The sequence below is a fragment of the Pollachius pollachius genome, assembly GCF_949987615.1.
Source record: "Pollachius pollachius genome assembly, chromosome: 5".
NCBI lineage: Eukaryota > Metazoa > Chordata > Actinopteri > Gadiformes > Gadidae > Pollachius > Pollachius pollachius.
The window spans coordinates 26,454,709-26,482,389 of NC_136938.1; the positions used below are offsets into that span (position 1 = coordinate 26,454,709).

General features: G+C 48.5%; 1 protein-coding gene across 1 annotated transcript in view; it reads left to right on the plus strand.

Annotated features, from left to right (window-relative positions):
• Positions 1-27,681, plus strand: part of LOC307076146 (protein kinase C-binding protein NELL1-like) — a gene marked incomplete at both ends in the record, with an annotated part of 204,457 nt that overhangs the window by 134,777 nt on the left and 41,999 nt on the right. The window contains one exon of the mRNA XM_079737030.1: positions 20,630-20,755. Within this exon, the coding sequence (XP_079593156.1) occupies positions 20,630-20,755 (126 nt within the window). The remainder of the gene's footprint in view (positions 1-20,629; positions 20,756-27,681) is intronic.

A 27,681-nucleotide genomic window follows, 5' to 3' on the forward strand; every position in this document is an offset into this window, starting at 1 on the left:
CAGCAGCAGTAACAGCAGGTTGCCGTGGCAGCCGCCCAGCGGGGGCAGTGGCCAGCGTGGGCGGGGGGGCGGCCTCAGAACCCGAGAGTGTGTTTGATGGCGATCTCTCCTGTCACCTCCCCTGCAGCAGCGGGCCCGCCAAGCCGCTGTAACGGCCGCCAGCTCTTCCTTTATGTTTCCGCCCCTTTTGACCTTGACAGCTACAGGACATGAGCGTGGTGTGGCATATATATATACACACACAAGTGTGTGTGTGTGTGTGTGTGTGCTAGTGTGTGTGTGTGTGTTTTCCCGTTGATGGTTTGGAGGTGGGGCACGGTGCGATCCACCAAGGCGCTCCATGGGAGCTGGGATAGTGCGGAGCTGTGCAGCCGGCTCTGGGAGCGCACGCCTCTCCGCTGTGGTGCGTGTGGTCTTTCACCGCCTCAGCAGATTAAATATATATGGCATGTGATGCATATTGCAGCATATTGGATGCCTGGCCCGGGGTCTTCAAATGCCTCTTAAATACCGGACAGCAAACCTCCGACCTTGACTGAGGCCAAGGCCAGGCTAAGAAGTTTCTTAACTTTCCCAGTAACAACAACATTTGTACGTGCCTGAGCATATATTCGGGTGAGATGAAGAGATTGTTGTTGGAGGGAAGGGAAGCAACTGACCGGACCCAACATTGATTCCGTTGATATGCCATCTCTCTGTTTCTCCTTCTATATATATCTCTTTTATTTTCACTCTCTCACTCTGCCCTTCTCAAGGGCCCAGTTGCTTCACAGGCTGCTAGACTCTTATCGCTGCTACGCCTGCTCTCGTATTACATTTGACTTCCCTTTCCTTCTTATTTCACATTGTCTCATTCTGAGAAGTGAGCTCTCAAACCCCTAGCTCTCCTCCTCTTGGCCCAACCCTCCTCTTCTCGGGGCACACATCCCGCCCCGTTTCTTCCTCTATAATAACAGTGTGTGTGCGTGTGTTTGTGAGTGTCTGCGTGAGTCAGAGTCAGAGTGTGTGTGTCCTTTGAAAGTGCACCATCGTCAAAGCGTACTCCGCTGACCATTACTGGCGAGTATTTTGCAGGGTAATGTCACGTAGCGCCGAGAGACATGAATAGCGGTAGCAAAGGTAACAGCCTTCGGCAGCCACTCAAAGCAATAGAGCCCATTACATGTGCAGTCCTGCTGGCGTTCTTATCAGCTGTGTACTCAGCGGTGCCCAACACAAAGCATGAATACTCCTACACAGCAGAAACAAAGGCTCATGTTTAACTCCCCTCTACCGAATCCTTGTTTCAGCAGATCTCTGTCGGTTTCAATTCCACTCAGGTTGGGTTCCAAGTATTAACATAAACATATAAACACTTGAGGGAAGTAGCGTTCATGTTGACAACAGGTTTGGCATGGGAGTGCATGTTTTATGGTTACAGAAACTCTTTTCTTTTCTGCATTAGTATGGGGAAAAAGTGTTTCACTGAGGCTATGGCAGATTGTAATTGGCCACTTTATAATCATCCAGTGCAAACATATCAAACATGTACAGTTTAGAGCAAATTCGAAAGGCTCTGAATCCGGTGAGTGTAGTTTGCAGCGCCTCAGGCGTACAAGTAAAATGGCCGTTGTGATTTCAAACCTGCACCCTAAACGCAACCAGCCCCGTTTAGTAAAAACATACATAAACATAAAAATGGAAATACGGTAATCTCCATAATTCCCATCATTCTGCTTGGCCCGGTCTCCATAGAACAGAACAAATGAGGGCGTGTTAGGGATTTTTCCTCATTATTCCTGCATCAAGCGAGGCTGGCTCTGTGTGTCTGTTTGTTTGTTTCAAGTTCTGCTCTGTTGTTGGCCTCAACAGTCCGTGCCCACGTGTTACCCCAGCCTTGTTATTGTCAGCCCCTCCCTGTAATAAGAATGTTACATGTCACTGCATCTGATTTCAACTTTGCTTCTAGATTTTTCCTCTGACGGGGCGAAAACCAAAGGCTTCTTACAAAGTATTTTCCCTTGCATTTCACTTGGGAGGAAATATGAGGAGAATGTGGGAATTCAAACTCCTTAATATTCCTCAACGGCTTTCTTAACCGTGGCTTTTTGCTTATGGCGCTTAAATAGATGTATCACAATTAAATGGGCACTATTAATTAAAAGCAAATTCTCACTCTTAATTAAAAGGAGATACGGTTCCCATCGAGGCTTTGGAAAAGATAACCCTGTAGGATTTTAATTAGAATAAAACATGTTTTTAATAACTTTGACCTACAAACACTGTCTTGTGCATGCCAATATAATAGAGTGAGAGCTGCATATGACAAGGTAGCGTTACGCTTATTCAAGCAACACCGTTTTTAATGCAACGCATCGCAGCAGCTCTGTGGTTGGACTGCCCTCGGAGAGCACTACTACAGATATTGGATATTAAAGCTTGCCCTTCAATGATACTGGCTTGTAAAACTGCCCTCTGGGAAATACACACACACTGCAGCGCATGTTATTGGGGACAGTATCCGGTGTGCGACAGAAACACACACATCCCGTCGCTGCTCCCGGTGCTTATATCGAGCTGTGTTTTGGAACAACACGATTTCAGCCTGGAAACGATCCGACAGAAAATTCGACCAACAGCCGTTGTAGCCCGCGTCATGTGACACGAGGAAAGACAACCAATCGGTCGCGTCTGGGGATTCTCGCAGTTTGTGGCTTGCCTAACTCACTGATACTTGTGATGTTTTTTTGTTTGAATACACGCACATCGCATGCTTGTTTACCTGGTGAGGAGGGATGCCACTGTGTCGACACAGATGCTGTCCAGAGGGTCTGTCCTGTGTTGCGGTAACATGCTAGCTAGTTTAGCTTCATGAGAAGCTGAAATCCTGGCTTACTCAAAGGTATCGCAACTCGTTAACTTCCGGGTAGAAATGGTCTAATGCATTTACACAACTGCAAAACATATAACACATGTAAACAACTAAAGTTAGGCTTCAAAAACATAAAAACAAAGCATAAGCAAAAAAGACATTGGTGCTATGGATTTTACATGCACCACCATCTGTGAAACAGATGTTATAGAAATTAGCACAAAGCTCACTTCTGCTTTTCCTCACATTTTATAAGGCAATACAACGCCTTGATGCTTTTCTATATAGAAGGCAACGTAAACAACTCTGTGCTACTCTCCACAGAAGGTTATCTGAGAAGGACAGACACTATATAGTCTTATCCATCCAGGGATTTTTATGTCCTTTGTTTCTGTTTCTCAGAAGGCTGCCAGCGACGCACACACACACACACATCCCACCGCAGATTGACCCTCCTCTCCAATAACCTCGAAAAATAGATGCAGTTCATGAAAGACTGCAATCTACCATCTATGATTGGTTTTTCGAAAGTATAAAATGCTATTCCTACTCTGGCTGAGAGATACGACAGCCATTTTTTGGTACTACGTTTTGCATGATCTGAGATGCTCACAAAAACCATGAAGATATACTGCAGTGTGGTCTGAACCCCATACATTAGTCTGTTCCTAAAATGTCACCCATCCGGCACTTTGCAGCGCCCTTCCTCCCTTAGAAGCAGCAAACAACGCTCAAAGCACCCCTCGAGGGGAGGGGAGCATGAATGGAGGTAATGACGAGGGTGTGTGTGAAAATGAGGCTAATGGAATCAGCACGTGTTTAATATGTAGGAAGCCGAACGCATGTCATCATCAAACAATGTTCCAAATGAAGCTTCGGGCTGGGGGCGGAACTTCCTGTCTTCGCCGTTGTGTTTACCTAGCTCCCCGTCTGACAGGTAATGAGTGAAAGCGAAAGTGAAACAGTCTCAGATTGCTTAAGCCTCAGGAGTGTCAGGGCTTTAAAGCATTCCTGCTGCTTTAGAAGAACTCCCCAGCGGGATTAGTATGTAGAGGCAGTGCCTAGCGTTGTGCCTGGCCCTTGTCACGTCCTCTGAAGTGACCTTCCGTTCCTCAAGTGCTGTGTTGGCTCGTTCGAGCAAACAGTGAATTACCATACATTTACCTAATGCAACGGCCCCTCCGAGCCCACCTCCACTGTGAGTAAACGCTTTGATTCCCGAGTTCAGAGACAAATGTGTGTCTGGCCTTACGTTATTAATTGATGACAATGCGATGACATACATGCGTCACTAGATTAGTGGTATTTGAGGAATATTTTACGAAGCAGCGGGATAATGCTCTTTCTTGTGATGCGGGCCTGTTGCCTTGTTCAAACATGTAGATTTTGTGTGCTCTTTCTGGGTCGTTTTAGGGGATGACTGGAGTAATTCAGAGCATCTGTTCATTAGCTCACCGGTTATGTTTTGTAATTATTTCTCATCAAGTTCACATTCACTCTGAATCAAAATCAGGTGGTTGTTGTATAAGAACTGGCTGTTGTTCTGTTCTTCGCTGACTTCTAAACTCGATTATCTCAGAATTGTAATGCTTTGAAAGCTATTTACAGCATTTCTCTTTTGAAAATAATTATTGGTATTAATTACCCTTATAACTACTAATAAGAAATGTAACACAAGGTATCGTTATGTTGCGTTATTTGTATCTAATGTCCAGCGAAGCTAATTCTGTAGCCTTGAAGACCAGTTACTGTGGCCGAATTGTGCATTATTTCTAGACGTTGCGAAGCATATGGATTTTTTATCATTTAATTTATTGTAAAGCAGTCCCAAATTCTACCTTTATTTAGTGAAATGAAGATTAATCTGTCTGTGTCTGTCTTTTTGTCACAAGTGCCTTGTTTAGGTGCGAACTACGATGGAAATAGTGTGAGATGTCACATTGCACGTAAATCCGAGAAAATTGCTTTTTTGACTGAAAAAACAACCTGCTCTTTAAATTCAGATAAAGTGTGTGGCTGACAGTTTGGTGTCTGGAGTATATTGGCAGCAGCTATCTTTAGCGTTTAAGCTTTTCAGGTCAAATTAGTTTAAAGTCAAGACAATTAAGCTCTAACTTTCAATCAGAGCTTAATTGTGGACGGATCATAACAAAACTATTATTGTAGGATCTGATCAAACCCTTGTCTGCGACACTAATTATGAACACTCAGCTGTGATGATGCAACAACTGCTGGCTGCTGTAAAACCTCCAGTAGCGGTAGCAAAGGCAGCCACTCAAAGCAATAGAGCCCATTACATGTGCAGTCCTGCCTTCATTCTTATCAGCTGTGTACTCAGCGATGCCCCGACACTAACATGAATACTCCTACACAGCAGAAACAAAGGCTGATGTTGAACTCCTCTACCAAATCCTCATTTCAGCAGATCTCTGTCAGTTTCAATTCCGCTCAGGATGGGATCCAAGTATTAACAATAAACGTATAAACACTCGAGGGAAGTCTCTGTGCCTGTTGACCACAGGTTTAGCATGGGAGTCCATATTTTATGGTTACGGATATACCAAGGAAACAAGCTTGGTAACAAGCATTCAAGGCATGTTCCTGACAAAAGGAAAGGGAACAAAGACATCAACCTTCTGTATCATTTGAAGCACTGTTGCGCCACGGCAGACAATAAGTACTAGGCTTCTGTCTTCTCATCACTATCAAGCAGAAAGCTTGTGTGATACAACTCACCTACACTCTCCACGGTCGTCAGCGGAGACACGCGTACGTTCGGGTGGCCTTGTTTTTGGTCTCCCCTGAGAAGATGTCAGCTGTCAGATAACAACGGATTTGAAGAACGGCGTCTCGCAAAAACCTTTTCTTCGGAGGAAAGGACTTTCAGACTATTAGTGGAGTCATCTTCGTGTAGCATCTTATCCTAGCCATCTGTGTTGTACACGGGGAATGGGTTAACGTAGCGATTGTTAGTGCTTGGCACTTGGTTCTATGAGCATCCTTACTGTACCGACAGAGATATATTGTTTCACCTTATTTTGAAAATGTACTTTGTAAGTCGCTTTGGATAAAAGCGTCTGCTAAATGTAAATGTAAATCTTTATGGTTTTTGGAAGGTAGGGTGGGCTATTTTTTAGCTCATTCTGATTTGAATGTGCTTTAATGAACTAAGGCCTTGAATCATAGGTCATTATATAAGTAATTGTCCATCAGTTGTGTTTGTTACTTGTACCAAATACTGTATCTTGGTGAAATAATATAGCCAAGTCCGTGATTGGTCCTTAATTTCTCATCGTCTGCATCACCTTTTTTTTTTTTAGAACACGGTTGAGCGCTCCACTGGGGCGGCATGAGGCTCAGGAGTAAGAGCAGGTTGGCTGGTAACCAGAAGGTTGCTAGTTCGAGCCCCGGCTCCTCCTAGCTGAGTGCCGAGGTGTCCCTGAGCGAGACGCCTCACCCTGACTGCTCCTGACGAACTAGCTGAAGCCTTGCGTGGTTGACACCGCCGTCGGTGTGTGAATGTGTGCAAGAATGGGTGAATGTCAGGCAATATTGTAAAGCGCTTTGAGTGGCAACTGGTTAGCAAAGCGCTGTATAAATGCAGTCCATTTACCACTGAGAGCGAAGAAAGAAAGAGGAAGCTCCGTATGTCAAACAGGTCACTAAAGAGTCGAAAGAGACTTTTATTTTCTAACACAGTCTTCCGTTGTCTGATTCTCCTCCCCTTGGCGCAAAGGCTTGCCCCCTCCGTCTGTTTCCACCCATACAGTTTGAGTATCTTGTCAACCTTGTAGGAGTGCGTATTCGTTCAGCGTGGAGAAACTTTGGGGTAAAACGGCTGGCTGCGTTGTTCTCCTCAGTAAGCATGTACAGAGCTGCTTGGCTTCTGTGTTCCTCGGCGGCCTGCTCTGGTCACTCTGCTAGGACCTGCAGCTCGGCTGAGCAGATTCAGACTTAAACGTACAGTCGGACACACACACACACACACACATGTACATGCACACACACGCTCGCAAACGAACGCGTGCACATACACACACAGGTACATACACACACACACACACACACTCACACTCATACTTACATTCACTCGCTCACTCACACAAACACACTCACACGTGCCCGCACACACACACACACACACACACATGCACACACACACACACACACACACACACACACACACACACACACACACACACACACACACACAGATCACGTTCCCTATGCACTGCGTGTCACCAGACTGTCAAGCTCCAACCAGTGTTTGAATCCCCCCCCCCCCCCAGACAGTCAGTGGTCCCAGACCAGTGCCGTCACCCGCATGTCACCGGGCCATCGCCAGAGCACCATGAGAGAGCACCAACACGCACACACACCAGTGAAACACACTCCAACGAACACAAACCACAAGGTCACAAACACACACGCACAGACAGAAAAAGACGCACATACGCGTACACACAAACACACCAGTGTACACACTCGAAAGAACACAAACCGCGAACCCCCAGCACAGACGCACATACACGTACACACACACACACACACACCAGTGAACACACTCGAAAGAACACAAACCGCGAACCACAAACACAGACGCACATACGCGTACACACGCACAAACACACCAGCGGAACACACTCGAAAGAACACAAACCGCGAACCACAAACACAGACGCACATACGCGCACACACACACACACACACACACACGCCAGTGAACACAAACCATACACACACACACACACACACACACACGGCAGCATCCAAGGGGAACGTGATATTGGCCTCCTTTGGAAAAGAAAAACAAAAAAACACGAAGCCGGAGAACTGGAACACGGAACGCCACCGATAGCAACCCTACACCGGGACCCCCCCTCTCCTGGGGGCCGCCATGAGATATTTATAAGCATTTTGATAGTTTCCTTCCATTCTCTATCATCCGAGATGAACGCTGTCATGTCGGATTACTCTTAAGAGCCTCGCTGTCCCCCGTGCCCCCCCCCCCCCCCCCCCAGACTGCTGGTCTGGGGTGGCTCTGGCTGCGACCCGACGAGATTTCTCTGAATTATAAATTGCGTGCTCGTTATTAGCCTGCGTGCCCTCCTGCGGTCAAGGGCCCGGGGCCCCCGAGTTGGAAATGAAGGGGCAGGCCCTCCATCGGCCCACTGTGTGTGTATGTGTGTGTGTGTGTGTGTGTGTGTGTGTGTGTGTGTGTGTGTGTGTGTGTCTGTATGTGTGTGTGTCTCTGCTTGTGTGGTTGTGTCGCTGCGTGTGTGTGCTTTGCCTCTGCGTGTGTTTGTGTGTGTGTCTCTGCGTGTCTTTGCATGTTTTTGTCTCTGCATGTGTGTGTGTCCCTGCGTCTGTGTGTGTGTTCCCGTGCTTGCGTGTGTGTCTGTGTCTGTCTGTGTGTGTGTGCGCTTGTGTCTTTCCGGGGGAGGATTTAGTCTGCTCTTTATATTTTACACTAGCGCATTGTTTCTGGTGCCTTTTGGTTTTCGGCGTCTTCAGGGAATACATTAGTTTGTGGTTGTTGATTGCGAGAATCACCAGCCCTTTTCTTCCCTCCGTCGTGTCTACCACGCGCACCTATACATACATTCATGCACACACAGCCAGCATGGGTGTCGATGGATAATGGCTTTTGCCGTGACAATAAAAGATGAATTGAGGAGTGCTCAGAGTAAATGAGGTGATTTCCATGATGAAACAGAGCGATAAAAACCCCGAGAAGAGATCTGTGCCTTCCTCGACTCCTTTACTCCCTATCCTTCCCCCTCTCCCTCTCCTTCTCCCATACTCTCTCTCCCCCTCTCTCCAATCTCCCTTCCTCAATGTGTGCTAGCTATTCATCACAGCACCGCCTTGACGGAGACCAGGTTTGGGCACACCCATGCATCTGCAGTGTGGTTCTGCACACACACACACACACACACATACACAAATACATACGCATACTCAAGCACACACACATACACACACACACAGACACACACACACACACACACACACACACATTCACACAGAGCCAGGCAGATAAAGTTGGGGACCAAATATTGAGCTTATATTATCCTGTTGAAACCGGTTTTAGTACGGGCGGTAAAATCTCCCACCCTTGTTTTTTCCACCTGTTTGTGACCTTGAACGGAGCTGGAAGGTCGTGTGCTGATGGGAGGCCATGGATAAGAGCGCTGGGCTACACACACTCTGCCGGGGATAAGCCCGTCAGGAATTATTTAATGGTCAATGTCAAGGGCGTGTGCCCGGTGTGAATTCGTTGTGCTATTGCGTCCCACCCCCCCCTTTTTTCCTGTAGTCTGGGGTCGCGAACCCAGCGGCTACTTCGCAGCGCATTAGCATCATAGCCGCTCATTTAGCAGGAGCCGGGGATCGAGCTAGTAGCCTTGCAGCTACTAGTCAACCTGCTCCACCTCCAAGGGCTGAGGTGAAGCCCAGCAGACGGTTAGACGTTCACCGGCTGCTAGCGTGAAACGGCTTTGTTGTGGAGGGCGGTGTGGTTCTGATTAGAGAGCCACCAGTGTGTCCCACCAGGCCCGGCCGCGGTCCCCTCCCTTCGCGGTCGGATTACACGCAGAGTTTGTGTGGGGAAAAAAAAGAGAATAATGTTTTTTTTTCTCCTTTTTTACATTTGTTACATTTCTTTAGGACGTGACAGTGTTGTATGGAAGGAACCGCCAAGGGAACTAGGAATACAGAATAAATGTGTTTATTTTTCAATTTCGTTTTTTTTATATATCACACATCTGCTGCTACCCCCCTGCCAGCCCACAAAACACTTTATAGATGAAAATATAATGCGTTTAAAGGATGCCTCCAAGTAAACGTGCTGACATTAAATATAAGTGTATAGATATAGAGCATATATTCATGCGATACAATATAACAAAATATCAAAAACAATAACCTCATACAAACGTCCCAGCCTATTTCAATGGTTACAGTAATGAAAAATGTGGCTAATATGCTACAGCATATTTCCAGTGGTGGCATATTACTACACCTTGGAGATTCCTTCTATAATAACGGGTCAATCCCGCCAGCGATTCCACTGTGGACATTTGCCCCTCTCTCAGTAAGAGTGAATTGTCACGGTTATTTCATTAATCTCTGTCAGCCCTCCTGAGATTTGTGCCTGCCACCTTCACCCCCAATTGCTATCTCTCTCTTGCTCTCACTATTGCTCTCTCCCTCTCTCTTTTGTTCTCTCTCTCTCTCTCTCTCTCTCTCTCTCTCTCTCTCTCTCTCTCTCTCTTGTTCACTTGTTCCCTCTCTCTCACTTTCTCTCTCTCTCTCTTCCTCACACGTACAGAGTGCACTACCTAACTACATCCCATACATAATCTATGGCCTCCCGGCTGCTGTGATCTCCTGACAACTTCACACCTTAGTCCACCTTCATCCCCTCCCTCGATCCCCACAGAGTGGGAAACAAAAAAGTGAGAGAGGGCGGTAATGGTTGACCTGCTGATTGAACCTCCACGCACGCACGCACACACTCACACCCTCACTGAGAGCATGAAAAGTTCACCGCTGGAGTGGAGGAAGGGTTGCGGCGACCTGAAGTGTAACCAACTGAACTTGTATAAACTCCCGTCCCTAATTGGCGCCAATTACTTTTTTTAATGATTTTCTTTCCTATGATTCGTTTAACACCTAAAGCCGAGCTGAGCCATTAAGCACATTCTGGGTGTCAACATGGCCAGACCAAATGACCATTAAATACCAGACAGAAACGGTATTGAGAATATGTGACTACCGCTTTAAATACACAGAGCCCCCCCCCCCCCCGCAGAGTGATAATCAGAGTCCTTGTCTGCCTTATTTCTAAAGGTCACTAATGGTCAAAACTATTAGTTAGTTATTTATTAAAATGTAGTAGAGGACACAGACGGCGGCGTAGTCTGAGGTGGTGTCATGGCTGACAAACCCACACACGCACACACCGACTCACAGACACACACGCAAGCACACACACACACTTATCGAAAGACTCGCGCACACAAACGTGCATGGACAGACTCACAGAGACTCACAGACACACACACAAACACACACATACACACACACACACACAGACTCATCGAAAGACTTGCGCACACACATACACACACACACATACACATACACATACACACACACGCAAAGACAGACTCACACAGACTCACACACGCACACACATTTTAATTGTGGTGGATATTTCGTAGCCGGGCCGGATCACATTACATAAGTGGCTTTGGCTCCAGGTTTTCGTCTTCTTTCCCCCCCCCCCCCCCCCCTACAACTTTGGCGTCTTGCTGCTGGCGTATTCTATTATACACTCCTCATTTCCCTTGCTGTCCTTCAAACTGCGCTGAATGTCAGCCGCTCGGGGCGGACGAGGCCGGTATCAATTATGAGTCGGGCGAGTGAGAGCGAAGCAGCTGCTGATATGATCTGCAGGGCGTTGGGAAAGTGTGTGTGTGTGTGTGTGTGTGTGTGTGTGTGTGTGTGTGTGTGTGTGTGTGTGTGTGTGTGTGTGTGTGTGTGTGGGGCCATGGAGATGAGCTGTTGACAAGAGACGAGGCAGAGCACACAGCCTCTTAGAGAGAAAAAGAGATAGAGAGATGGACAGACAGTGAGAGAGAGAGAGAGAGCATGTTCTATATTAATTTCGATGTTTTGGTTTTGCGATGAACACATGTGTATCCAATAATCGAACGCTGTTGCTGCTGTTGTAAAAAAGAAGATGTTTCTTTTTTATTGTAATTTCCTAAACATATCTTTTACCTTTGAGTGGATACTGTGAAGAATAATTGAGCAAACCGAATAGTGAGAAAGCGTGACTGACTGGATTATTAGAGGGGACAACATGAATAGGGGGGCATTTTGAATATTGTAATTGCTTTAAGGCATTGGGGAAGGGAGCTGTTAACATTGTTTTATTTGCATAGTAATGGGAAGACAATTAAGTGAGTAAATGAACAGAGCTGTAACGGGGCCGTCTGCGTTTTGTATTGGGTGATTAGTGTTTGTATAACGTGCATATAGAATGTATTACAAATAAAAAAAACTATATATATAGATTGTTATATATAGACTCTACTCATTTCTGTTAGCTTTATAAAATTGCAGTGATGGATGGCACACCCAGGTCCACCACCTCCGCCGCGAAGGACAGGAAAAAAACGGGTTCCTTCCAGAAATCCTGAGGCCGTGATGTGCGTGGTGGGCCGTGTCCGTCAGCAGGGGAGCGGTATCTGTCGTGAACCTGCCCGTCACGTCGGACGGGCCGGGGCCCCGCCTCTGAGGCGCCGCGCCTCAATGTCACTCCTGGTTCACAGGGAGCACAGGGGGAGGGAGGGAAGGAGGAGGGGGAAGAGGGAGGGAGGGAGGGAGGGAGGGGGAGGGGGAAGGGAGGGAGGGAGGGAGGGAGAGAGAGAGGGGGAGGGGGAAGGGAGGGGGAGGGAGGGAGGGGGAGGGGGGAGAGGGAGGGAGGGAGAGAGGGAGAGAGGGAGAGGGAGGGGGAAGGGAGGGGGAGGGAGGGAGGGGGAGGGGGGAGAGGGAGAGAGGGTGGGAGGGAGAGGGAGTGGGAGGGGGAAGGGAGGGGGAGGGAGGGAGGGAGGGAGGGAGAGGGAGGGGGAAGGGAGGGGGAGGGAGAAGGGAGAGAGGGAGAGGGAGTGGGAGGGGGAAGGGAGGGGGAGGGAGGGAGGGGGGAGGGTGAGAGAGGGGGATGGAGGGAGAGTTAGGGAGGGGGGGAGAGAGTGAGAAGGGAGGGAGAGAGCGAGGGAGAGAGAGACGGAGGGGGGAGGGAGAGAGGGAGAGGGAGGGGGGAGAGCGAGGGGGAGAGCGAGAGAGAGACAGAGGGGGGAGGAAGAGAGGGGGAGGGAGGGAGGGGAGGGAGAGAAAGGGAGTGGGAGGGGGAAGGGATAAGGGATGCAAGGAAGAAGTGAGGGAGGGAGAGAGAGAGGGCGGGAGGGAGAGAGGGAGGGAGGGAGAGAGGGAGGGCGGGAGGGAGGAGTCAGGGAGGGATGAAGGGACGCAGGGAGGGAGGGAGGGATAAGCTCAAATATGGAGCATCTCGTGGTAACAGACAGATTGAACACACAGCACATCCGTCCGACTGCAGGATGACTGATGGTTTTATGAGCAAAGTATCTATCGGGCCACACCACACCAGACAGCCAGCTCAGAGACCCTATAAATCAGGGCTAAACAGAATCATATTTTATGTTTTGCAGTTCGCTCATAAGCCATCATTCAAAGTAGAAAATCCGTTATCGTCCCCCCCGCCGAAAATGCAAATGTATCTAACTGCATGTGTTATCTCTATATTCCTTGCCATGATTGTTTTTTTTTTTTTTTCATTTGCAGTCCATGATATATCACTTGATTCATTACTTCAGTGTGAATAATTGGGCAATTATGCAGAATAAAGGACCAAAAAGAAATGGGGCAGAGTGAGAAGGCATGAGGGGGCGGGGGAGAGGGGGGTGAGACCAACGAGACACAGGACGTTGGATGTGATCTGGATGTGGTCGGGGGCTGAGATAAGGCCTGGCTCGTGGCAGCCAGCCCACCAGGCCCCGCTGCTGAGCGGCGACCTATTTGGTGCATGTTCTTCTGGTTTCAGCTGTGAAACCTCGGAGCTGTCAGCGGCGCCGGCGCCGTCGAGTGTGTGCTCTTGATGCTAATGCTTCATGATGAGCCGAGTTGAGCCTTGTTTTCTCATTACTGTTCTCTTGCGCTGCAGCAGACGTCCTTTAGTGTTCGGTATTTGGGCTTGAAATTGGACTCCGCAGCGCGGGTTGGGTGTTAAGTGGACAGGGTGCTACGGATTAATATATATTTTGGTGTGCAGCTGTGTGTGTGCCTGCCTGCGCCTGTGTGCATACGTGCCTCAGGGGTTCTGAGAGACACAGTTGTGGATGTAAGTGTGTGTGTGTGTGTGTGTGTGTGTGTGTGTGTGTGTGTGTTGGAGCCCGGCTGCCCTCCTCAGCCACAGTCCCTCCAGAGAGGACGGGCTCTCCTCCGCTGTCCTCCAGCTGTTCGCTGCCCTCACCTGGAGGGTCCGGCCACTAATTGCAGCCCTGATGTTGACCGTGACAGTGAAGGGGGTGGGGCCTCTCGCGGGCTCAACGGGTCAGCAGCCTATTGTTGCACCATTGTAAGATGTGGAGAGGTCCCTGTGTGTGTGTGTGTGTGTGTGTGTGTGTGTGAGTGTGTGTGTGTGTGTGTGTGTGTGCGCACGCAGATGTGCCTCTGAGTCTGCGAGTCTGTGTTGTGTTGTGATCCTGTGTTGTACACAGTTTATATTTACTGATGTGTTGCCTCCCCCCCCCGCGCCCCCCTCGGTGACTAATCGTGTGTTTAGGTAGTTGTTGTTTTTCGCTGTAATGACATTCATCCGTAGTAGAACGGTCGATTTGCCCATTTTTAAGATTCAAAACAGGTAGAAACAAATTAAAATGACATGTAAAAATAATCACGCATGCTTGAACAAGCCAGCGCGCGTTGGCTGGGTGACAGAACACGCCGCCTGCCTGTGACACAACAACGCCCACAAACATGCATATTCAGGCGACATATGCGCTTGTGGGCTCGTGTTCTTTGGATTTGGAATAACAAAGGTCTTAATTAAACTTGCGAAGCGTCTAATATTAATGGCCTGTGTCAATCCCGCGTTCAAACGATTACTCCCTGTCACAGCCGAGTTCAAAAAGATGGCTTTTATTTTGGTCTGTGTGATGATGGGTCTTTGATGTCAACACTGAGCAGACTCCTCTCTCTCTCTCTCTCTCTCTCTCTCTCTCTCTCTCTCTCTCTCTCTCTCTCTCTCTCTCTCTCTCTCTCTCTCTCTCTCTGTCACGTGCGCGCATTTACTCTCGCTCTTTCTCAATCTCCCTCTCAGATATTGCGTTGTGCTTATAATTAAAACATACTATCAAATAAACTTCCTAGAAACGAATTGAACTCCGTGCAACATTGTTTAAACCTATGCCTAATTTTCATTCAACTATTGTGTATGTGTGTGTGTGTGTGTGTGTGTGTGTGTGTGTGTGTGTGTGAGTAGAAGCGACAGACCTTTCCCTTGCTTCCTTGCTTCTCCATATCGACATCTGTGGTTGCCTGTCAACAACCTAACCCCTTTCTACACTGAAGCATCCGTCCCCTTGCCCGTCTGTCATGCTGTTTGTGTGTTTGTGTGTACATGTACCTGTGTGTGTGTCTGTGTTTGTGTACATATACGTGTGTGTGTGTTTGTGTAAATATTCGTGTGTGTGTTTGTGTACATATTCGTGTGTGTTTGTGTACATGAACTTGTGTGTGTGTGTCTGTGTGTGTGTGTTTTTGAGTACATATATGTGTGTGTGAGTGTTTGTGTACATGTATGTGTGTTTGTGTTTGTGTGTATCTGTGTGTGGGACTGTGTGTGTGTGTGTGTCTTTGTGTGTGCGTTTGTGTAAATGTACGTGTGTGTGTGTGTGTGTGTGTGTGTGTGTGTGCGTGTGCAGTAGTTTCGTGCAGAGTCGTAGAGGACATCTTACTTCCTCTCTAAAAACCTCCCTAGCTCGTTTGGCAAGCCCCTCCGGGATTGGGCCCTCGGTAGAGGTAGAGCCTACCCGGTTAGGGGCTGTGTTCCACCGCAGGGCTGGGCCAGGGGCACAGCCAAGGGCCCCTCAGCAAGCTTCAGACAAGACCTTGGCTGGATCACTCTGCGTACCCCTGCACACTCCACCGCCACGAGGCCCTGATGTGAGCCATCTCGGTCGGGCGCTCTCGTCAGATTTTGTGGATCGCAGAAATTGTAACGGAAAGATGAGCGAATGAGATTCTCTCAACAGGTTTGGTCCAAGTGGGTGTGTTGTTACTGCACATCGTGTGGCTGGCTGTGCCTTTGCATATCTGCCTTGATTGTAATGCCACGCACGTAAGCAGACGCACACACACACACACACATATCATTTTTATTTATACTCACAAACGAGAAGTAATTCTTGAACACAAACATGAACAGATGCAAACCTCTGCAGGACACACACACAGCTGCACACGTATCGCAATCAAATCACAATCAAGGCATACGCCATTGTCAGTTCGCCGTTTAAACACATGAACACAAACACGTATGCACCTCACATTCAAATGAATTACCATTTCAAACCGCAATCGCTGCCAGCAAAACATCCCCTGGCCGAGGACAGTGCGGAGAATAGACCGGGCGATGAGGAAAGTAGAAACTACGCCCTGCTTGACCCCTTTAACATTCACCGCTTCCCCGTTGATTCTCCCGTGGCGCTGCGATGCTTTTTACAGCTTAATGTGCAAAGTGTCGCCACCCCCCCCCACATAATGTTCTTTATTTGAAACCTCCGCAGGCTGGCCTCACTCAGGAGGGCCGCTTATCTCTCTGTGGGCACGTCTGAAAAACTAACGCTCAAACAACATATTTTTTATTTATGTTTAGCCGTCGCCTCCTCTTCCTCGGTCCTCTTTGAGAGGGAGAGGGTGGGGGTGGATGAGTTGGGGGCGGGGCCTATTGATGCGTTTAATGAGCTGGTCCTGGCACCGCTCTTATCTGCGTGCATTTCCTCCTGTGAGGAGGAGTGAACACCCGCCCGGTCTCTGATGATATCGGGGGGGGGGGGGGCCGCGGAGTAACCGAGAGAGAGGCTGTGTTTAGGCGGAGGCCGGCCACCGTGCGAGGCGGTCCTCTGGGAGAGAAGAGGACTGGCTGTGGCTCGTCAGCACTCTGCAGGCTCACAAGTGATAGTTTGGAGGAACATCTCAAGTGACAGACAGATGGCCTACTAGCTCAAATCTGTGTGATGCGGGGGAGGGGGATGTTTGCTTATGCTTTAAATGTTTTTCAACCCTTCCTGTTGGTGGGGGTGAGGCTCTTGACCTTTACGGACAAAGTGTCTGTAAAGGTTTAGGATCAAACCTTTGTAGAAGACTGGCCTTTGTTTAAATGAAACACATTCGTTATAATCGTCTTCCGAAACCTCCATCTTGCCGCCTGCACATTTTTTACAAATGTTTATCTTGGGAAGAGTTGATCCGTAACAAAACAGGACACACTGAGTAAATCGGCCCCTCGCACCATCTGGCCCCTGGCCCAGGCACAGAGCAGTCTCCCCCCAAGACGCTTAAGCATTGTCTAACTTCTGAATCGGATATTAGCACCTAGCTAATCAGGCTACATCCCTGCCTCTCACTCTGATATGGTAGCCTATTTGTCAGTGCGTATGTTTGCTTTGACAACAGGTGTGCGTTTGTTTGACTGTGTGTGCGTTTGTGTGTATGTTGATACGCGAACATAATAGTGCGCGGATAGTGTGCACAATCAACTTGTGCATAAAAGGGTGTCGTTTATTGTGGATCAAATGAATCAACTTATCCTGAAAGAGGCAGCTGTGCGTGCACGTGTGTCTGTGCGCGAGCGTGTGTGTGAGATAAAGAGAGAAATGGAGCGAGAGAGAGGGAGAGAAGAGGGACAGGAGGGAGCAAGGTGCAAGAAGGGAGGTCAGAGCAGAGGGAGGCATTGATTGCTGATTGCTGTGGTGTGTGTGGAGGAGGACATTGGGTGACACCGTGGCGAGATGTGTATCAGTGAGGGAGGATGACATCACAGGGCAGCATCCGGGACAGTAGCGCTCTACTCTCCCCCTCTCTATGTCTCTCCCTATATACCCTTTTTATATGCTATTTTATTCTGCTTTTCTGTTCCATCCGACAAAATAAGGCATGTGGACTCCAGCCAAGGCAGGCTTTCCATGGCCACTCATGCACCATCTGTATGGAGCATCTATAGGTTCCTGCAAACGCAACCTGATTGGTTTTGTCTCACAGACACCCTGTTTCAATCATTTACTGATTTTCTTATTCATTGACCTCTGTGCAGTGTGTTGCAACGCAGAAACGTACACGCAGGCTTGCAAACACACACACACGCACGCACACACACATTCAAAGGCTACGATATCCTTCATTCTTCTTCTGTGTTTCTCACACAGAGTACGTAGACATACACAGGCACGCAAGGTGTATACACGCGATGCATGTATACACGCACACGCAACACAACACAATCGCAGGCACGCAAGGTGTATACGCGCGATGCTTGTATACTCGCACACACAACACAACACCTATGCAGGCACGCAAGGTGTATACACGCGATGCATGTATACACGCACACGCAACACAACACAATCGCAGGCACGCAAGGTGTATACGCGCAACGCTTGTATACTCGCACACACAACACAACACCTATGCAGGAACGCAAGGTGTATACACGCGATGCATGTATACACGCACACACATTGTAAACAAGTCTTTCTCACATGTCAAAAAACAACATGCTGAGAAAATCGACACGCAAATCACGTGGGTGTACACACACACACACACACACGCACACACACACACACACAGAACGCTGCTTTATTTTTAGCCGTTCTTTCAGTCCTGACCTACATCACAGCATGAATAACACAGAAGGGAGATGCATTGAGGAAGATGAGCACAGAAGAGAGATAGCGAGGGGAGGGACGGAGAGGGGAAGAAAAAATAGATGGATGGGACAATGGATGGTGATTCAGTGAAAAGGTGAGCGCAGAGAAGAGAAGGAAAACAGAACACGGCGTTTGAAATGACAGCCCCAGTTCTGTCAGCCGACGTCACCAGGGACCACCCCACAGAGGTTATCCAAGGGACCACATTAACACGTGTGTGTGTACACACACTCACACACACACACACACACACGGATGCACCCGCACACGCGTACACGCCTGTACACACGCACACACACATTCACACACGTCGACGTTCACACATGTACACACACACAAAAGCACACGTACACACATACACGTATACACACACGTGTTGGGGCCACATTGGGAGAGATAGCGCCACACTTGACAGAGAAGGCTTTTATACTAAAGCTGACAATAGAAGCTCCCTGCCTCCCTCCCTGCCTTTGAATTATTGAATGGCTATGTCAGAAACATCAGAGGCCATAATCAAACCTTGAAGTACACTCCCCTGGACCCAGGGGTGTCTTCTCCTCCGCCGCCGCCGCCTGCAAAATAAAGACAATCAAGCGATTATCTCTCCAGTCTGGAGTCCGACGGACCCGAAGGCTATCCAGCCGCTGTTCATTGAACTCAAAGGGCTCGGATAAGCACGGTGTTTGTTTGCTCATTTTGAAGCGCTGGATCAATGTGTTTTGTTTCAGGATGGAGGCCAGATAGCTTATGTTGATGTGAACGTGGGAGCCATCCTGATATTCCACCTGGGGTCCCGGTAACATTAAACCATGCCGGAACCGAGCATGGGAAAAATGTGTACATTTTCGAATGCGGGTCAATCAAACACACGCTGCTTACAACTGCATGGGTGCCGGGCGGCCGCACGATTCCCAGGGGACACACAACACAAGAGGTGGCTCTCACAGAGACGCTCTGCCTGCACTTCCAGGTCGTCCCGACCCAACAAAGGGTCCCTGAAGTAGTGGCGAGGATGTCGCCTGCTGACGAAAGCCCACAGGCAGCAATATACTATACATGTGAACACACACGCACACAGTCATCGAACACACACACAGAGACACACACCCCCCCCCCCGGTCGTCCTCGACTTTCAAGGGACATTAGCAAGGCAAAGACTGTGACGTGTTCCCCGTGTTAAGAGAGAGAGGGGCGGTAATGTTTCACGATGTTGCCTATTAGACACCGCCACTCGTCAGAACACCCTGCCCCCACAGTGTCCGTCGTCCGTCACTCATTAAAATACCTCTTCTCCTGTCCCTTCTGCTGTTCTCTGCCTTATCAGCATTATCTCCTTTCTTACTCCCATCACATTTAAATTTAGGGTATTTTAAAGACTCTTTTTTTCCAAAGCGACCTACAATAAATATATTTGTCAGAAGAAAAAATATATTGCTGTCGGTACAGTAAGGATGTTCATAGAACCAAGAGCCGAGCTCTTGCAATCGCAAGGTTAACCCATTCCCCTTTTTCAACAAAGATAGCTAGGATAAGATGCTACACAATACAAAGCACTATTCTTATGTGCCAGGATGTAAAACATACAATAAGTTCGTAAGAGGCTTGTGTGTGTGTGTGTGTGTGGGGGGGGGGGGGGGGGGGGGGGGGGGGGGGGGTTGGAGAGGTGAACTCTGAACAAGTGAGTCTTGAGTCTTTTGCGGAAGCTGGTGAAGACTATCTCCTTCCTACTTACCTGTCCAACCATGTAATGTCTTGTTCGGTCCTGACCTGACCTGTGCTGTCCTGTCTGTTCTTCTCCTGTCATAACCCTCAGTTGGTGACTCACGGTTAGGCGCCCTATCATAATAACGGTAGTACCTTTGGTAGCCTCTTATAAAACAACAGACTGCCCAGACTGTGTATTTGACGGCTTGGTCCCCCTCATATTATTTAAAATGCTTTCGTAGTACAAACGGCCTCCTTATCCGGCCTCATTTTCTTCGCTTATTCTCGCCGTTAACATCTCTATATAAATAACTATAGAATCTGTGTTTTTTGGCCGCAACAGAGCTTTGGAAAAGGCTTTGTTGACAGGGCCTTTCCATCGCTTTGTGTAAACACAGTTTGCAACAAGGGCAACGGCCCCGTCGGTGTGCTGATGCCAACACACCCCCGCTTTCACCGAGCCGTTCCCCGCCCAGGTACCTTCCACCGGCCGTCGGCCCAGCGCAGGGGCTCACAGATGAGCTTCTCGCCTGTGTGTGTTTGTGTCCCTCAGATATCGACGAGTGCGCCACCCAGATGCACTACTGCCAGTCCAACACAGCCTGCGTCAACCTCCCTGGTAGCCACCGCTGCGACTGCCTCCCAGGCTTTATCAGAGTGGATGAATACTCCTGCACCGGTGAGGCACACGCACACACACACACACACACGCACAGACACAAATATGCACTCACGCACATACACACAAAGACACACACACACACACACACTCAAAGACATACACACACAGACACAAAGATGCACTCACGCACATACACACACGCACACACAAAGACATACACACACACACACTCAAAAAGACCGACACTGACACACTCACACAAAGCCAAAAGTCCTGCCATCTATTCAGCTGCCAGGTGATTTGAAACTCTGCCTGTATCTCTGGGTGACTTTCACGGACAAACCCAGCTGGTTCACAGAAAATACCAGGGATGACTTTAACTTTATGAACCAGCAAGTTGTCCCTTTGAAGAAACAGACTCCTGCACACACACACAAACACACACACACACACACACACACACACACACACAGCACTTCAAATGCGAGCTTGTAAACTAAACCTTTGTGAACACGGTATTGTGTTGATATTGTGTTTATTGTGCGCTCCGAGCTGTGTGTATTCAGGTCGTTAGTCTGCAATAAAATCTCTGAAACCTCCATCCTGTCAGCCTGTCCAGAACCGACATGTTATTGGGTCACCATCGACCAGCCCTGGCCTTAGTTCAGTGCTGAGCCGCAATAGCCACACCTGTGGGACGGAGTCTGTGTTCGTAGTGGGCATCTCTCTTTTCGCTGTAGTTTATCAGCGTCTCAGCTCCACCGCAAACGGCTTCAAGGTAGAGATGTTCCGATTCCATTTTTTCCTTCCTGATACCGATTCCATTTCCTGAACCTCAGTATCGGCCGATACTGAGTATATACCGATACAGCATCTAGCATTGTTACGACTAACAGAACTGGCATCGGATCGGTGCATAGACTTACGTACTCGCCGATACCCCATGTTAGGCAGTATTTGAGGAATTTCCGATATTTGTATCGTTATCGGAAAAACTCTACTTCCAGGTGACTCTCAACATCATCTGCTGATGTTGAAGTTTCCAGGCCGAACCCCGGCATAAAACCCCATTGTGTGCCACGTTCTGCTCCGCTTGCGTCGGACCGCCCAAATGTGTTTCTTAATAATACCTATTTGTATACCTTGTTTTCTTAACTTCTCCCTCGACCTTGTGATGATTGAATGGAGCCAGATCACAGGTAGTTGTGATCACTACTGTAAAGTTTACCCCCTTCCCCCCCTCACACTGTTTAATTTGATTGAAGGCAGGTGTTAGCCGTGGTTGCTGACTGTGTCCACTCCCTCCAGTCTCACTGTACTTAGCAGGCAGCCGGTGCCGCCACGGTGGAGGAAAAAGTGTTGTTTAATTAGCTCTGTGTTGGCGGCGGCGCCGGAATGGGTGTCTGTGGACAATCAATCCATTTTGCCCGCTTGTACAACCTGGCTGCTGACACCCAGTCCAAGCTCTGTAAAACACCCCGGAATAGTCTCTTCGTCTGCCAGAGCAGATGTATACTCCACCTTCCTGACTTCACTCACTTTCCTACCTCCCGCTCTCGCTCTCTCGCTCACTCGCTCTCTCGCTCTCTCTCTCTCTCTCTCTGTCCCTCCCGCTCACTTTCTTTCGCTCTTGCTTGCTCTCTCACTTTCTCTCTCGCTCTCTCTCTCACTCTCTCTCTCTCTTGCTCCCTCTCTCTCTCTCTCTCTCTCTCTCTCTCTCTCCCTCTCTCTCTCTCCCCCCCCTCCCTCCCTCCCTCCTTCTCTTTCTCTCGCTCTCTCTCTCTCTCTCTCTCTCTCTCTCTCCCCCCCTCCCTCCCTCCCTCCTTCTCTTTCTCTGGCTCTCTCTTGCTCTCTCTCTCTCTCTCTCCCCCCCCTCCCTCCCTCCCTCCCTCCTCTCTCTCTCTCTCTCTCTCTCTCTCTCTCTCTCTCTCTCTCTCTCTCTCTCTCTCTCTAACTCTGCTCTTTAATTCCATTCCATCTTCCTCTCTCTGTATGTAAAATCGTTGCCCAAATTGTCCCTCCAGCTTATGCTGCTTCTCTTCTTTCTTCCCCCGAGTGAGTCGGAAAGCTGACTTGGTTTTCCCGAGTGGATACTGTCACAGAATGTGTCTTTCGCTCTCAAACGGCGTTGTTAGCGCTCATCCTGCTTGAGCAGAACGATAAAAAGATTACGTACTGCTGACGTCCACAATAAAACAAGGCCGTGTAATCATTTTTTTTCTCTCATGCTCACAAATGTCTATCCGGCGTATTACAATAGATAATCTGTGGTGCCATAGCCCTCCTCCATCATAAGCATCTATGGAGCTGGTCTCTGCTCCTCTGACCCGTTCAATCAGCGATTACAATGGATTTGCCCATTGTATATTTTTTCTGAGGGACAGGGACACACGTAAAAAGAAACGCTGCACGATACTCTCCTTAAATTTTCATTGGCATGTTTGCCAATGAAAATCCTTAGTTATCTCTCATCAGTGTCAATGATTGTGTCATTACGCAGTCAGTGTACGCAAACTAATTGTTGTACTCAATCTTTTTTGTATACGGGGAATAGGTTAACCTAACAATTGTAAGTGCTTGGCACTTGGTTCTAGGAATATCCTTATTGTACTGACAGGAATATATTTTTTCTCTTTCTTCTGACAAATGTACTAGTGTTTATACGCTAGTACATAACGCTATTAACGCTAGTTAATAGCGTTATGTACTAGCGTATGCTTTTGGGGGCAGGAGGTAGAGCGGGTTGGCTGGTAAACGGAAGGTTGCTAGTTCGATCCCCGGCTCCTCCTAGCTGAGGTTCAAGGAATCCCCGAGCGAGGCACCTCACCCTGACTGCTCCCGACGACCTGGCTGTTGCCCTGGTTGACTCCGTCGTCGGTGTGTGAATGTGTGCATGAATGGTTGTAAGTCACTTTGGATTAAAGCATCTGGTAAATACACCACGGTGAACTCCGGCGCTGGCGGAGTTTACCGAGCGACTTGATCAGCCCCTCCAACCACAGCGGTGCTCGGGGTCTGATGACGTCACGTCTAGCGCCTTGATCTCGACCGGCTCACGTAAAAGGAGTTCAATACATGTGCGAGGCAAGAGGCGCACACGCCGAGACTCATAAAAAGCACTCATACGTCCGCACAGCGAGCGGTAAGTTCCACCGCTGACGTCAATTATGCAGTAGCTGCTCTTCTCCCATGCAGCAAGTGGCTGTGTGTGTGTGAGCTGCTCTTCAACTCGGATGGCATCAAAAGGGGAACATGTGTGCATGCGTGTGTGTGTACACACACACGCATGCACCGCTACACGTACACACACACACACACACACACACACACACACCGCTACACGTACACACACACACTCCTACACTCACACCTGCGCTCTCGTGTCTCACCCCTGCGGCTCTCTCCACACAGCCAAAGGGAGTGTGCGCGTTCACTTTGATATCACAGTTTTTACAACTCACTACTCGGGGGCAATAGACAATCGCCTATTGCAGCTGTGTCCTTACACACACGCCAAACAAATTACTGTACAGCTCGGACGACTCTCACACACCGAGCCAACGGCCAGCCGGCCTTTGATTTGGATTTATTTTGTGCGGCTCACTCTCTACTCTACCTCTCGCCTGCCCCTTCTCAAATCTTCTTTATCTCTCTTCCACTGTCCCTGACGTTGTCCCTACCCTTTCTCTATCTTGTTCCTCCCTCTCTCTCTCTCTCTCTCTCTCTCTCTCTCTCTCTCTCCCTTTCTCTCTCTCTCATCCTCTCTCTCTCTCTCTCTCTCTCTCTCTCTTTCTCTCTCTCTCACATCCTCTCTCTTGCTCTCTCTCTCTCTGCCACACTCTCTCTGCCTCTCTCTGTGCTTTCTCTCTCTCTCTCTCTCTCTCACATCCTCTCTCTCTCTCCCTCTCTTTCTCTCTCTCTCTCTCTCTCTCTCTCTCTCTGCCACACTCTCTCTGCCTCTCTCTCTGCATTCTCTCTCTCTCTCACATCCTCTCTCTCTCTCTCTCATCCTCTCTCTCTCTCTCTCTCGTCCTCTCTCTCTCGCTCTCTCTCATCCTCTCACTCTCTCTCTCTCTCTCTCTCTCTCTCTCTCTCTCTCTCTCTCTCTCTCTCTCCCTTTCGCCTCTCTCTCTGCCGCCCACCATCTTCCTGGTAGAGCGTGTCCTTTGTGAAGCCTGTGCCCTGGCTGTAAACAATACTGGGCTGCGGTAATTACAGTTCCACTTGATTTCCCCTCCATGGAAGGAGTGAGGGAGGGAGGGAGGGAGGGAGGCAGTCCCAGAAAAACTATGGAAAGGGAGCCATGGCAGAGGTATGTTTGTTTGTGTGCATGTGTGTGTGTGTATGTGTGCGTGTGTGTGTGTGTATGTGTGCGTGTGTCTTTGGAGGCTGCCAGAAAGAAGGAGGGTGTTTGTTGGCATGTGCACTATCCTCTTTTAAAAATGTCACCGTAGCTACGAACCACAACAGAAGCTTCCTCTGAACAGAGGTTTGAAAATACCAAAATAACAGTAGCCTCTTCTGCTGCATCCCGACTGCAGCCTCACACCTCTGTTCAGAGGTTATGAAGATGTTTGTCCTGGGTGGACGGCCCTGGTGTGTCCTGTCTCTACTGTACGGCTCAGAGCGTAGATAACGGTTACCGGTCAAACCCGCTCCGTGCTTATCTTGTCCACAGCTCTGTTCTTTCCCAGGTTAAGCATGTAGAGATAAGACTCTGGGTCGGCGGTAAGACTGTTCAAAACGGAGCGGATAGAATCTCTCCCATCGGCCCCCCGTTCCCCCAGGTACACACACGCTCCCAGCCGGCTGTATGCACTACTGTAATAATCCACAATAATCATATCCGTAAGCGCTAGCCTGTTTACTGAATACAGGTACCAAAAACAATGTTTTTTGATTGACTGGAATTAGTGATGGGTGGCACATGGCGGGTGACATTGCCTGACACTAATTTCAGCCAATCATGGAAGCGAAATTGCAGTAAATTGTCTTTCACTAGAGAGGGTGCGCTTCCATTTCAGCGTTGGTTTAAAGACTGCATCACGGGATAGTTTCCATTAACGACACATGTTCAATGTAGACCAACAATCTGTGTTATTCTCATTAATAAATCACTCTACTATCCTGCCTGCTTGGTGAGGTACCCAAAACATGAACTTCCATCCACTGTCTCTCAGACTTCTGTTTTCCCTGACTCCAATAGACCAATTCCATCTACCCCCCGCCGTGTGAATGTACAATTGTTTTTCCTGCATGGTACCACAACATTTGGCCAAGCAATCCTGTTCCTGGATGCGTGTTACAGCTTGTAAGGTGGACCGCGGGGCTTCCGGAGACCCCTGTCACTTCATGCAACAGCTGCTACATTTATGCTACAAAAAATGATACGGTTGGGGAAAGTGGGGTATTTTCCTTCCCGGGCACATTATATATTTAATGAAATTTTAATCATAATCAATTCCAATTATGCCTTGAATGGATGTGGGGCTCAGGTGTGAAGAGAGTGGAAACCCTGGCAACCTGCACTGTTTACATTAACTTTTCAAAATGGAGGTCACGTCGCCTCACTGTGGCTCTGAGCCAGCCAATTTGGAGAGCCGATCAAACACAGTTAGGGGCCGAGAGAGCTACGGTTCTCTTCCTTATCTCTCTCTCTCTGTCTCTCCCTCTCTTACTGTCTCTTTATTACTCTCCATCTCTCTCTTTCTTTTCCACTCCCTCTCGGTCTCTTTCTCTCTGTCTCTCTGTCTTTCTCTCTCTCTCTCTCTCTCTCTCTCTCTCTCTCTCTCTCTCTCTCTTTCTCTCTGTCTCTCTGTCTCTCTCGCTGTCTCTGTCTTTCTCTCTGTCTTTCTCTATCTCTTTTCCTCTCGCTCTCCCTCTCTGTCTCTCTGTCTCTCTCTCTCTCACTCTGGGTCTCTCTTCCATTCATAATTGCCTCGGAGAATCCATGCTTTCATATTGGGCCATGAGGACATGATGTAAAGAAAGCAGTTCCCCTTGCACGGCAGCACATGGTGAAGGCGTGTGCGGAGAAGTCATGCTTCAAATTACACTGCTTTCTCTTCAAGGCATCCTGCCCTGGTTCTCTGAGGTTTCCTTTGATGCACACCCGCTCTCTCCCAATGAATTCCTCAGTGTCTCTTTCTCAGTCTCTCTCTCTCTCTCTCTCTCTCTCTCTCTCTCTCTCTCTCTCTCTCTCTCTCTCTCGCTTCAGTCCCTCTCCACTAAAGCCTCTCTCTCCCTGAGACTGAAACTAAGTGTGCTGGCCGGCCGCTATGGCTGTTTACTGACGTAACATTAATAGAACTCAACTTCATTAATGCCCACCTTTGCCTTCTTCTTTACATTTTATCAGGTCGGATATGGGTTGCGTCTTCATGCCTCGGTCGCAGCCATTAAAAGGATGTGAACCATGTAGTGGGATACGGAGAGGCCAGATCGTACAATATTGGCTCACTGGCGGTTTTAAACCGGAGATGTGAAGACGTGGACAAATAAGCAATTTAATGAAAAAGGACGTCCTGTTTAATAAACATGACGGTGAGCCTCCCGGTATTTAATGGCCCGCGTGTCATTTAATGGAATAGATGTCATAAAGCATCTCCACCTTGACGTGAAATGGGTCCCAACAAGCAAAAAAACCTGATTGGATTACCCCAGCAGAAATCCTGAAATCATTGGTGTTCATCTGAACACAGATTCATGTCCTCCAAAGCAAATTACTATGACATGTCATCAATCCATACAGACCTCCCCCCCCCCCTGCCATAACAGGGAGAGATCTCTGCAGAGTGCACATCTTGTCAGTGCAGAAAGACACGTCTTACAAATAATTTCATCTTCACATCTCCTCGAGGTCTAAGGTAGTTTGAGATTGAAAGCCGATGGAACGCTCAAATGAACAAATTACAAATTAACTATGAATAGGTGACTCTTAGGTATTGGCTTGGCACAAGTATTTACTCATGCATCACCTCTGT